At 39.5% G+C, this 14,285-nt stretch overlaps 1 protein-coding gene across 2 annotated transcripts in view; it reads right to left on the minus strand.

Moving 5' to 3' along the window:
* Kat6a (lysine acetyltransferase 6A) overlaps positions 1-14,285 on the minus strand; it is an 83,196-nt gene that overhangs the window by 21,315 nt on the left and 47,596 nt on the right. The window contains exons 5-8 of one of the 2 annotated variants that reach the window (XM_006982989.4): positions 12,128-12,263; positions 10,350-10,666; positions 8,150-8,268; positions 2,601-2,716 (exon numbers count right to left, since the gene is read on the minus strand). In XM_006982989.4, coding sequence (XP_006983051.1) covers positions 2,601-2,716; positions 8,150-8,268; positions 10,350-10,666; positions 12,128-12,263 — 688 coding nt within the window. Of the gene's footprint in view, positions 1-2,600; positions 2,717-8,149; positions 8,269-10,349; positions 10,667-12,106; positions 12,264-14,285 lie in introns of those variants that run through there. The other variant, XM_076553637.1, reaches the window with a different exon arrangement.

The following is a 14,285-nucleotide window of genomic DNA, read 5'->3' on the forward strand; positions in this document are numbered from 1 at the left end:
AATGTAAAAAAAGGGCCAGAGATACGCCACATCAAATATTTCTTAAATTAAAGAGGAAGGCAGGTCACACATGCTACATGGAGTATGACTCAACAGTCGGTTTACAGCTATGTGATTCAGAGTGTGCTCACATCCTATTTCAGCCATCTATATATAAACTACATTGCCCGAATATGCTTGCTGGACCACTTCTGCAAAAGAAGATAGAAATCTTCACCCCACAGAGTTACACCAGAGATGCTTAGTTAGTTATCAAGCTCAAAAGATGACAGTTACCCAAGCTATAATTTATAGCAGTAATTTTTTACTTTCTTTTCTTCCATTTTATCTCATCATTTAGTAGCCAAGGCCCTAAAGACTGTGTTTGGCTTCTTTTTCAGTAATGGAGATTATGCAAATCTGGTTCAAGCAGTAATCTCATAGTCTACGCCTCAAATCAAAACAGGAAGAGAATCAAAAGGCAGCGGAATTTCTTAAGCTACTTTCTTACATGGGAATTGGCCTTATTAAGACCTCAAGGTGACCTCACAGCAAAAAGAGTATCATGAAACTAATCTCTAAGTGGAGGCCACCCAGGTGTCAGGTTTTTCCCTGGGCCCCATTCAGGTTATATACTATGGCTTCCCTGGTGTTCTTTTACTTTGGTTTACCTGTTTGCATGAACCAGGAAAAGATGACTTAACACACAAGGCATATATAAGTACTTGGATCTTATGCAGCATACCCTAAAGTTCTTTCCTATCACCCCTGTTAAATTTTTTCTTTCAGGATCCTTTCTTGTTTGCTACAAAGTTTTTGCGTGCTATGGTACTTTGTTTTAAAAGTATTTACTAAGAAATTAATCTAGAAGTAACAGTATAAACCAGTAAGTAGGGACCACCAAAATTAAGAATAGAGGTTTATTATGTGAAAAAGGGCCCAGAAGTGAAAAGACTTACCATGCAAGCAATAGGACTGAAGTGCAGACCCAGAACCCACCAAGATACCTGGTGGGACTGGTTGCCCACCTGCTACTTCAGCAGAGACAGGGGATCCCTGAGCAAGATAGCTAGTGAAATTAGCTATATGAGTGAGCTGGGTTCTATTGAGAGGTCCTGCCTCAAATGAGTAAGGAGAAGAATCATACAGGAAGATTTCCTACTTCAACCTTGGGCCTCTACATGCTCGCATACACAGGTGCTTGTATATGCATCCACACACACACGTGAACATGCATACACAAAGGCACATATACCACAAACACATTAAAAAGAAAAAACTAAGATCTCTAAGCATTTTTCTCAACTCAAAAAGAATTTACAACTAAATCTATTGAATTCAACTGAGTAGAAAAATTTAGTTTTTAAATAAGTATCTGTAAGAATAAAAACAAGGACAGAAAAAAAATCTGAAATTACTAAAGACACTATTATGTTGCTGGATATTTCTCATGGAGAACTAAAGGAATTACAATGAATATGGAAATATATGGGAAATATCTAAAATTCTGCTCTAAGAGGATATCACAGCATAGTTCCTATCCTGTTTCTTTCTGTCTTTAATCATGATTCTCATTATACTTTTTGGTTATTTTCTGCTGGCAATATTTACTCCTTCACTGAACCAGCCTCTTTACAAATGGTTCTAATTACAATTGTATCAGAATACACCGCAACAACTTCATGAATACTTTTGCCTTATAAGACAAAAGTCCATGGCTGTATTCGCATCATCTTTCCCAAGTACAAAAGCTGGCTCTCTATATCCACTCCTCCCTTAAGTAGAAGAGTCACGGTGCTTGTAGTTTCAATTTTACTGTATTGTAATCTCTGGACAGCTGACATATTAATACTTGTGATAGAGAAAGCTTGTAAAGAACTTGCTTTAAAATAATGGTAACAGGGACCAATGAGATGGCTCAGCAGGTAAAATAATATTGAGTTTAATCCCCACGACCCACATGGTGGAAGGAGAGAACTGACTCCCATGGTTTGTCCACTGACTCCTACATGTATGCTACAGCACACATATGCACATACAAATGTAATAAAATTACTTTTTAAAATAACTTTTTTAAAACATCATGAAGAAAATAAAGGTTTAGCCTTTTTCTTTTTGATCATACATGATCATAGCTATTCAAAACTCCAAAGGAATAAATCACTGAATAACAGGGTACTATAGGAGTTAATGAATTTCTTGCCTTCCTTTTATATGTACACATAACACACACACACACACACACACACACACACACACACACACACACACACACACACACAAAATGGATCATACCTGCATATAATTTAATCTTTTCTTAATAAGTTCAGCTTAAGTGTTACTATTCATAATATTACCTTAAAGATAATCTCACAGTATATTAAGTCAGTCAATTTAGTATGGTTTATGGTTTTAAACAATAGCTTCAGATGGGTGTCAGTCAGTGATGTCTAAAGCTAGCTAGAATGAAGCAGCTGTTTGAAGCACACTACTATTACAGACATTTGAAAGCTCTTCAAATGTGAAAAGATGAACTGGATGAACCACCACTGGATACCTTCTAGTTCTAAAGTCTTAAGGGATTTTAAAAAAAAAAAAGGCAAAGGACTCTCAAAACATACCTTGAGTATTCTTGAGGATATGGAGAGGAGTACCAGGTGTGAATTTCATACTTCCCAAACTCAATGATAGAGGGACAGCGGACTTGTGGGTCAGGGGGCCCAGTTACTCCGACTTTCTGTGCAATCAAGAAAAATACTGTACAAGTTAGCTAAATCAAATACACTAACCTAACAACAACTAAATAATAATAATAATAATAATAATAATAATAATAATAATAATAATGCCCTAAATATACACGTTGTCTTTTCAGGACCCATAAGTGAACAAGAAATCAAGAGCAAGCTAACAAGTCTTGAAGTAAGTTGTATCTTTAAATGGCAGGCTCAAATAAATAGAATGCTAACAAACCTCCTAAAACCATATGTAGTTCTGTTATACTGACTTTTGTCACTGACCTTTCTGCTTAGTGACACTGGGCACTTACTTCCTCAAATAAGCCTACTCCCTTAACAATTTAATTATTAAAAGACACTGCAGTGCAGGATGTTGACTACTCCCCGAGCTAGCAACAAAACAAACGACCTACACTGATCACATAAGCACACACAGAAAAGAAGGATTTCCTGTCTTGGGAAAGTAAATAGTTAAGAACAATACAAAAATAATACGACCAAGCAAGTACCAGAAAGGTCTTCAATTCGCACCACATGTGAGATTTTCTTCACTAGCAGCTGCGCACAGTTAGACTGAACAAAATCACACTTGGTTTTACACAGGCAATCTTGTCCTACTGTCTTTAAATGCAGTCTCGATGTTCCCCTCACTCCTGTAATAACCTAAAGTGTACTACTGTCAAGAAAGGAGTAGGGTTTATAGCCCTGATGACCTGCCTGTCTTCTATACCAGAGGTTCAAATACAAGCTGCTTCTAAAGGTCAGGTATAAAACAGTAACTGCAAAGGCAATCTGACTTACTCTGCATACTATCTAACAACAAATTCACATATACATGAATGAGTTCATCACAGACATTTTACAAGTATCAAGCCACCCAAGAAAATGACGGAACTACAATTCAGGCTGACCAGATATAAGTATTAATAACTCTTCATCAAAAGAAAATCAAAATTATCCTTCAACATTGAGATTAAAAGCCCCCTGTTGGAACCCACAGATACACATATAACAAAACTACAAAGATGAAGACTCTATTCTATGGTCTGAATGAAATTCATTAATAAGAAAGAAACCTCTTAAGCACATCGGATTTGATAATTCCCTCCTTCCCCTTTCCTAATCATCCCTTTCCTCAAAGGCCAAGGGACTTAGCTCAGGTTTCACCCTGGAATACAGCCAAGAGAGACCAAGCTCTTCCTGAGACCTCAAAACAAAAGACGATCATCTTCTACTAGCTGGATAAAATGCACTGTACCATCAGGAGTACCAGTGTCCTCCAACCGTAAACAATACAGAAACCCACCACACAAGATGAAAATACAAGTTAGTAAATGGACTTTAAAAGGCTCTTCTTTAAACTGCACTCTGGATTCTGAGTCTTCTAATTTCCACAGTAAGATCTTTTCATCTACCTTTGCAGATCACAACAACAGAAGGAGTATAGGAAAATAGAATGACCAAACACCAACCCCAAAGCTAAGCTTCCTGAGGTCTGCATTAACTAGAAAGTATGAAAGCTGAAGCATGCACCTGCTGGGATGCAGCCTGCCATGGCAGAGTCCTCCCATCAGCCGCCCGGTGCTCCTCTAGTCGGATACCCGATGAGAATGTGGAGATCCAGTTCCAGTACAGCTGTTTACACATTACCACAGCCACGAGCCAGAACCCCCTCTTCCTACACACACCTTCACTTCTGGCGCTGTGCAATGCTCTGGCACATGCGCTCAGGCACTTATGTACTCCACCACCTCAATTCCCCTGTGTAGTCTGACTTCAGAGGAAGGGTTTTCCACTCACTCAGGTTTAAAGACAACAAGGCTCTGCAGGAAAAGGTAGCATCTATACATGTACTCACTCATTCACTTGCACTGGGCCCAATCAATTACTGAATTACTACAAGATCATCTTAAACATTTCTGATCCTTCTGCGTCCACCTTCTGAGTTCTGGGATTACAGGTATGTACCATCACCATTTGATTTCATGTGTTACAGGGGACCAAACCCTAAAATTCTGTGCATTCTAGGCAAGCAGTCTTACCAACTGAGGTACACATTCAGCCTAAGAAAAAAACAATCCTTAATGCAAATATGATCTTGCTATTCCATCTGAGGGCCTCCCAAAACATTAGATTCAAGACTAAGAAGCCCAAATCCTAACTTCTGGCTTGTTTCTCCAGTTTCCTCTGTGTGATCTTTACGCATCCCCTAGTCACACTGAACCGAGTTCCTCAACTCCTTTTGCTGACCCTGGCACTGTCTAGGCAATGCCCTTGTAGCACTCTTCTCACAGCTTTTTGCCTGCCTTGCTGACTGTCTTTTCAATCTTGAGATCACTACTTTCAAAACATCTTCTTTTTCTACACATCTTCTGAACACAGCCACCAGCAATGTGGGTCAGGAAGCCCTATGAAAATCTCTCATTGCATTCCTCCTGTCTTTCTACTATCACTTTATATTTCGTGTTTATGATTATTTGCCATTGTGTCCCTTATGACTGACACAAATGAAAGTTTCCGATACAAACTGAAAGTTCCCGAGTCTGTATCTTTACCTGCATATTTAGTACAAAGCCAGACATATTCCAAATCCATCAATATCATGGGGAAAGATCATTACATCAGAATTCCTATACATTCCTACTTCAATTGCTAGATTTAGACATACAATATCTACCTGTTTATGTCCTTAATGCAAGACACAAGCTTAATAAATTGCTGTGGAAATAAACCCCTTTCTTGGAGTGCCTGCCGGTCTTCAGAGTTCATTCTCACTCTTACCTAGTGTACACCACATAAACAGTAAAGTGCTGGATGTGATGGTTAATCTTGGTCACCCTCTTGGCAGGATTTGGAACCACCTAGGAAACATACAACTCTGGGTGTGTCCATTGGGCATTTCCAGAGGAGTTTAACTGAAGGAGGAGACCTTTCACACTCAGATTGGGCAGGACTTCCCAATAGGTGGTCTAACGCTAAAGAAACCAGAGAAATAAAGCAATGCTGCCTGCCTGTCTTTGCTCATCTAGGTGGTGGCTGCTACAGTCCTCCCGGACAGGAGACTCCAGGTTCTTCAGTTTTCCAATGTGGACTGAATATGAGGCAATCAGGAATCTTCTAGACCTTTAATACCAGACTAGAACTGCTAATGCATCCATATTTAAGAACTAAACAGCTACCAGCCTGCACATGATCACTATTGGACTTTCCAACCCCTAATGTGTAAGATAATCTACTAAATCTCTTTACACAAGTGAGTGTGTGAGCGCGCGCGCGCGCACACACACACACACACACACACACACACACACACACACACCCTTTGTTTCCCCTGGATCTTTCCCTGTAGGCACATGCCAATTCCCTGGCTCCTCAGACACACTGTGCCAGATAGAAAAGCTTGTCTGTAGACTGGCACCTACTCTCCTGGAAACAATACACACACACACACACACACACACACACACACACACACACACACACACACACACACACAGTTAGTCTATTCTTTTGTAGAAGTTTACCTATTACCCCAGGAGAAGCAAACATACTACTAACCAGTTTACTATTACCTGCTGTCCTGGGAGGCTCAGTAGCCCCTTTTAACACTCTCTCTAGTCATCTTTTTCTTCACATACCCATTACTCTTATTCTCATCCTATTTCTCCCAGCAGAAACATTCATTCAAATGTCCATCCATTAAATAAAGCCTTGACTTCAGTCTAATCAATCAGTTTACAGCAGTAAATAAAGACAAAAGTATCTGCTCTTAAGATACTTAATCAGTTTACAGCAGTAAATAAAGACAAAAGTATCTGCTCTTAAGATACTTAAATCCTAGAAATAAATAAATTCAAGCTGGGTGTGGTGGCACAAGTCTTTTTATCCCAGCACTTAGAAGGCTGAGGCAGGCTTTGAATTCAAGGCCAGCCTGGTCTACACAGTAAGCTTCAGGCCAGCCAGGGCTGTATGGTGAGACCCTGCCTCCACATAGATAAGTAAAATGAAATCAACTCCAGAGATGAGGAGCAGCACTAGGTAGGACAAACAAGCAGGAAATGGGAAGGCAGCGACACAATGGGCGGGCTAACAGTGTCATCTTTAGTTTGAGTTGGGGATGGCCTCTCTGGAACCATGGGGCCTAGAGGAGGTAAACAGTCAATCCACTAGGCCTGTGGACATCAGAAAGGACAATCCAGATGAGGACCATCGAGTCCTAAGGGAAGACTACATCTGCTGTACCTCAGGAAGCAGGTGCCTGGGGCTGGAGAACACTGGCAAGGGTGAAAGGAAAGCAGGCAGCGGCAAGCATGCACAAGACCCCTAAACCTTCAAGTTAAGGATACAGATTTGGGTTGTTGTGGTTGTTTGTTAATTCCAAGTAGGGCTAAAAGACACTGGAGGTTTCTGAGCAGAGAAGTGGCACAATCCAACTTAGGTCACACAATAATTACTCTCTGTGTAAAGAACAGACTAGAGACTTAAGGCAGGAGGCCAAGGAAAAGTGGAGGCCAGAGGGTCTGTCTGGAGGCTATTGTAATACCCAAGCCAAATACGGTGGTTTTGAAGCGATTAGCAACAGTCATATCCTGGACACGTTCTGGATCCACTGCTAATGGATCTAATTTGGAGCACAGGCAAGAATGCAAAAGAACTATCTGTCTAAGCAAACGTACAGGCAGGATTACTGCTATGGTCTGGATCTCAAATGTCTCCCCAAAGCCACACGTTAAAAGACTTGGCTGCCGATTTATAACACTGCTGGAAGGTCAAAGAATCCTTACTACACGAGGCTTCAAAGAAGGAAGTTGGGTCACTGGGCATACCTTTAAGGGATTACTAGGACCCCTGTTCTGCCATTCTCTCTCTTCTTCTTGATGTACCTAATATCTCTTAACCTAAAGCGTTTTCACTCACACAGCTACCAGTACAAAGCAACAGAACCAAAGGACCATGGATTACAATCTCTGAAACGAGTTGAAACTAATCTTTTCTCTGAGGGCTGGATGGCTCAGTAGCTAAGAGCAATGGTTTTTGCAGAGGACCTGGGTTTGATTCCCAACACCCACATGGCGGCTCACAACTGTTTGTAACTCCAGCTCTAGGGAACATGAGTATGAGGCACAGGCTTACAAGCAGGTAAAATACTCATACACACAAAAAACAGTAATAGTGAAATAACCAACTCTACTTCATACAGTAAGAAAATATACATCGTATGCTCCATTAACAGTGGCAATCAAAGCAATGTAATCTTTGGCAAAACCGAAGTAGCTGCAGTGTGCCAAGAGCCTGTAATGGGAAGAGCTACACACCTGCAGAGCCACATCTAGTCTCACTAAGCTGCTCTTTTGGTTTCCCCACCACATCATCAGTCCTGCTTCCTGTGCTCTGCGGCTCCCTGACTGCTCAGCCTCAATGTGCAACTTTACCTGCAGCGCTTGCTCCTGGATGTCACGAAATAATTCCATATCTCTCTCCGTCATGATTTCCTGGCTCCCAAAAAGGCGTTCCTCATTTTCTTGTTTGCTATCCCAGCCATCCTGATTGTCTACACATAAAGAAAGGACTCACATGTTATTTGCACTGTCTTCAATTTAATATGAGCTTTCAGTCTGAAGACCTTAATATTACTTATGTACTACCCAAGAAAAGGACAGCAATAAACTGACTCTCAGAAACATTACTCAAGTATTAAGAAATCTGTCCTTCTGATGAAAATCCCAAATTGTCTTAAATCTTACAAAAAATACGACATAACCAAATTTAAATTCATTAAAAGATTAATTTCAATAGACAGAACAAGAAAAGGGTATAAGAATAGAAATTTTATTTCAAAACAGTGTGACTATTGACACGTCTAGCAGGAATTTACTGTGTCAACAAGCAGCACACAGTCTTAAAAGAGCTACCTTGACTGATATCAGGAAATACTAACTCCCTTCACATTCTGGGTGCCCTGTTAAAGCACAAACTCCACAAACCTGAGGACCACAGATGATAATCCTCTGGGTAAGTATGAAAAATTATGATAATCATCCACTAAATGATGGCTCTTCCTCAACTGGGCAAAATAATTAGTGAAGGGAGTATGGGGATTATGCAGCTCATTATCCTTTGCATTTGAAGATGACACTGCTGGTGACCTCCTCTTTGAGTATGGCTGAAAAGACCAATCAGTGACAGTTCTTTTCAGATTGACTGTATACACTGGCTCTGTTATTCATTCAGTACAAGAAGAAAAGAGACAAAAACTCAAGGATGACAACATTCTCAAACCGAAAAGACAGTACAATCTAATGTAACCAAGTAGTAGTCTTAATGCCCCCTAGTGCACAATACGGATGGATGCAGGCATAGACCTAGTATTACATTCTGTGACACTGTATAAAATGATGCACAAACTGTTCCTTAATATTTACAATGCAGAAATAAAAATCATAGAGCCTATTAAAGCAAATGCAGCAATAATTAAAGCTTATTGTTAGTTCTCTATGTATTGTTACATATTTGTTAGAACAGTTTCTATTTCTAAGTTTCCAGGAGGTTCTTCTAATAATCCATTTCCAACGCAAATTTTAGGAGTCTTTTTTTGTAAGTCTAACCTAAACGAATTGTGCATCTTCTTGGATAAACATGTTCCAACTGAAGCTCATCTATAATCTAACATGGAGAGTCTTGAATGTAAACAGTAACTGATTGCCACTCTGGTGAAAAGCCAAGTCACTAAGCCAGAAAAGGGAGGATCAGAGAGCGATGAGGACTTCTCTCCTGGACCAGTCAACCATTCACATATGCAGGAACGAAGAAGCAGATAATACAACCATTTGTTCATGGGACATTTTGAGAGAGGAAACAAAAATTAAGAAATTTTCATATAGTAGGTAAGCTCTTAAAACTTCAAAATAAAAAAGTAAACAAAACAATAACAAACAAACAAAAAGCACCCTCTCCTATAGTAAGACCCTAGAACTTTGGTCCCCATGATCCAGTTTGTTTTTATTTTTCAAACAGAAATTTTCTCAGAGCCCTTTCAACTCCATGACAGGGTTATTTTCTCTAAACTCAAGCCTCACTACAGAGACCACTATTTGCTTAAAGCTTTAAGTATCAGGGCAGCTAATCAAATTCCTCTGACTTGAAGTTGGAAGTCAGTCTAAACATCAGGCTGAAGCTACCTAGGAACCTCCTTCCTTCCCTGTTGAACATGTGAAAACTTACACATATACTTCCCAAGATCTAAAGTAGAAAATCATATATAAACGAACAGCAGTTTAACCACAACTGTCCTTTCTAATTTCCTTCCAGGAATAAAGCAAAAGCCATGGTGCTTCCAGTGTTACACCTTGCAGCTTCCCCCTGGCTCCAATTTCTGCCACAGCATTATGTAAGTATGTACCTTTAATACATTCATATATACCCAATTTTTGTTTTGACACAGAGTCTCCCTATGTAGCCCAGGCTGGTCTTGAACATGTAGTCCTCTTGCCTCAGACTCTCCAGTGCTACCATTACAGGTTCATGCCACCAGGCTTGTCCATAAATTTTACAATGAAATGTAAATGACTAGTGTTAATGCAAATAATACACTTTTGGAATATTTTTGTTTCTAAGCTTGGTTCAAACTTTTACCTGTGGGCCAATCTGAAGTGCTTGATTTTCTGTTGCCCTTTTTCCTGATTCTGTATTGCTCAGAGTAGTCTACCACCTCCCCACGGGCTTTCCGCCCATCAGGAGAAGGGGTGAAGAATTTGGTAAGGCCATCAATGAGCCCTTTGGTTTTCTTGTTGAACTTCAAGGGGACATTGCTATCTCTGCAGAAGTCCAAGTCATCTATTCGCTCTAAATATCCTTCTTCTGATGATGATGCTGATTGACTGGAGATAGGGATTTTACGTTTCCGACCCCTTCCAGGACCAGTTCGCACTTTGCTAAAGGGACTTTTTGATCTAAAGAATCAAACAGGGAAAAAAATAGAACTATTAAAAAGACATTATTATAAGCTTTGTATCTAATATAAAATATAAACAGAAAATAACAGATTCATTTTTTAAGTATATATTTATATTAAACTAGCACTCAGGAGGCAGAGGCAGGTGGATCTCTGTGATGAGTTCAGGAAAGCCTGGTCTATATAGCAGATTCCAGGACAGCTGGGACTGCACATTGAGAGCCTGTCAAAAAGAAAGAAATGAAAGAGAGAGAAAGTGGGGGAGAGAGGAGGAGCAGAGGAGAGAGGAAGGGAGAGAGGGAGGGAAGGAGGGAAAAAGAAAATTTATAAACTATAATCAGTAATATTGTCTTAGAACCATCCATCTCCAGGAAGCCTAGCTTATAGGGCTAAGAACCCTACAACAGAGGTTAGAAGACATGTTTGCATTCTTTTGTTACTGGTCATATACATAAGATGAACTACATCTCTAATCTCACTGTCTTCCTCTGGTATATCAGAGTTCTATCAGTGAACAACTACCTTTCTAGGTTATAACATCCTCTAATACGGTGATCACTGTACCAAAGAGTTATACCTCTACCTCTAAAAACAAAGACAGGTTCACTCTCTGGAGATCAAAAATCAAAAGATCATTTTTAAAAGGCAAATTAGAGCTTGATTTAAGATGAAAACCATCAACTAGAATACTGGTTCTATATGTCAGGCTGCTAATGCTCATTCATTTCTGTTATATCATCTATAAGATAGTATTAAGTGTAAAAAAGATACACAAATTTCTTGAGACTAAAAAGAGGTTTACAGATTTGAAAACACTTTTAAAAGGTGAATTACTATAAAGGTTTTCCTAAAAGACAGAAAGCTACTGAAACTTGTCCCAACACCTCCAGAAACTTCCCAGTCTACAATTTTTGATTTTTTGATAAAAGATGAAAACATATTCCTCTTCTCAGGAAAACACAAAAATAGGATTTGGTTGTCACCTCAGTAAGAGCTGACCCAGTGACCTGATTGTGTCTACTGATGAATCGCTGAGGCTGCATCAGAAAGAGTCACACAATTACAGGCGTTCCTTTACTGCTTTTACACAAGCAGCAGCGTAAGGAAAAGTTAACCATCAGTCTGGTGCCTGACTTAGGATTTCATTCCAGTTCAACACTTACTATATAACTTTATGCAAATTAATGTCTGTGTACCTTAGCTTCCACTTTTGAAAAATTAAGTAGCGACAGCATCTACGCTTCATTAGGTGGCTGGAAGAACTGAATGACTGAACATAAAAGGCACTTAGAGGAGTGCCTGCCTGGCCCTCTACTAAAAGCTCAGTAAAAGTAAGCACGTCATATGAAAGTACCAGGTATAACAATGGGACTCTTTTTTATAAGAAAACAAGTGATTCCTACACTATAGACAAAGCCCTATCCTTTGCTCCCCTCACCTTGCCATAAGTACAACTTACACCGTGTTTTGTTTCTTTAACCTGTTTTTTGGACGTCCTATTGGATTAGCATAGCGCCGTTTTATCTGCGCAGCCTTCTTTTGTAGAAGTTTTCGTCCTTTTTTCCTAGGTCGACATATTTGACATATCCACATGCCTGTAAAAGAATAAAATTCTATACAAAAGTGTAGCTACAAATATACTGAAAGATTTCAGATATTCCAGCCTCTCAAGGTTAAGGACTAATGTGAAAATCGAATGAAATGCTTCTGGCAAAGAAAAAAAGACATGAAAACATACACATACAAACATCTACAAACAGCTAAAAGAAATTCATACACACCCTTGAAGCTTGCAAATGGACAGGAACCACTGATTCTCAGTCAAAAATTTCTGCTCTAGCTGGGTGCATCACGCCTTTAATTCAACAGAGGCAGGTAGATCTCTGAGTTCCAGACTAGCCTGGTCTACATATTGACTTCTAGAACAGCAAGCGCTACTGAACAGAGACACCCATGTCTCAAGGGGGCGGGGGGGGGGGGGGGAGAAAGAAATTTTGATCTACAAGTAGGACCCAGATACTAGTTCTGAATTACAATCCTACAATTAAAAAAAAAAAAAAAAAAAAAAAGCCAGGTTTCTTAGACTAATGGTTGATTCCAGGACAAGGAAGGGGAAAATCTAATAGTTTGAAAAATCTTATAATGTTATAATGCCAGAAAATACTCAGAGAGTTATGTTAAAAGGACTCAGCAGTCAACTTGAGGGTGTCTCCAATGGCCAAATGATTAAAGCAATGACTGATCATCCATAGAATAAAAAATTCATATGTTGTCAATGATTTAAGTAATTTAATAAATGAATGTTTCAGAAAGTGGTAACAGTTATTTAAGTCAGAATTTCAGTTAGTCAGGTTAGAAAGAACGGTGGACTAGACAGTCATCATTATGCAAATACCACATTAGCAGCTACACAAGCAAGAAAGATTGAGCTGCCAGTTAGTGGGCAAAAGGGAAAACCTGTCAGGTTTCTCTCTGACTGTAATTAAGTGATCAAAATTAACAGTCTAGTAGTAAGGTATATCACTACTATCTATCTGCTGTGATACACTAGGAAATGCAGCACATCATCTTACTGTCAAATTCATAAACTTGATCTAATCATAAATGGAGGGGTTTTCAGTGAAATAACAGACTAGTACTCTCCAAATAAATCAAGGTCAGGAAAGACAAAGTTATCAGAAGCTGATGATAATCAAAGTAGTATGACACTAAGTGCGAGATCCTAAATAGATCTAGAGAATTCAAATGAGGTCTCTGGTTAGAGTTAATCATGTCAACACTGACTTTCTGGATTCTGTCTGTGTCTTACGGCTTTTGTACAATGATAATGTTAGGGGCACTAATAAGGAAGCTACGCTCTATTTTGCCAGCTTTCTCTAAGTCTAAAATAAATTCAAAATAAAATCTTTCCTGCCTTAAGTTACTATTAAATCCCCTTTGTAGAAGTTAAATGCACAGGAAAGAACTCCTAAGAAAATCCTCCTTATCTTGAAAGATTCTCAAATAGCCTCATATCTCAACTTCAAACAGATGCAAAGGAGAGGAAAAGGGAGTTATTCATGCCAGGTGGTGGTGGTGGTGGTGGTGGTGGTGGTGGTGGTGGTGGTGGTGGTGGTGCACGCCTTTAGGATCTCTGAGTTCAAGGTCAGCCTGGTCCATAGAGTTGAGTTCTAAGAGAACCAGGACCACACAGAGAGACCCTGTCTTTTAAACAGAGTGGGTTATTCATGCATCTATTTAGGGTGTTTCCAAAGATGACAGCAGGGTGGCATTAGGACAAATGAAGGAAGAACTCTAAGTGGCTGTAAACTAAGGCTGAGTCCCTTTCCACCTCTGAGCAGACAGTATCAAAAGTCCTACAGGTGTTAGACTGAGGAAACACACAGATCATAATCAAGAGTTCAAATACCATCTATGCACATGTAGTGGGAAAAACAGGGGTGTCAACTAAATTGAAATAGTCTGTCACTGCAACCTACTGAGTTATTTCTCTACACCTTTTTTCCTTCTAAAACAAAAAATGGGGGTCATGAAAAGTTACCTAGACTGGCCTTGAATTTACTTTGTTCAGGCAAATCTTGAATTTATGATGTCCATCTCTCAGAATCCCCAAAAGT

This window comes from Peromyscus maniculatus, chromosome 17 (genome assembly GCF_049852395.1).
Source record: "Peromyscus maniculatus bairdii isolate BWxNUB_F1_BW_parent chromosome 17, HU_Pman_BW_mat_3.1, whole genome shotgun sequence".
NCBI lineage: Eukaryota > Metazoa > Chordata > Mammalia > Rodentia > Cricetidae > Peromyscus > Peromyscus maniculatus.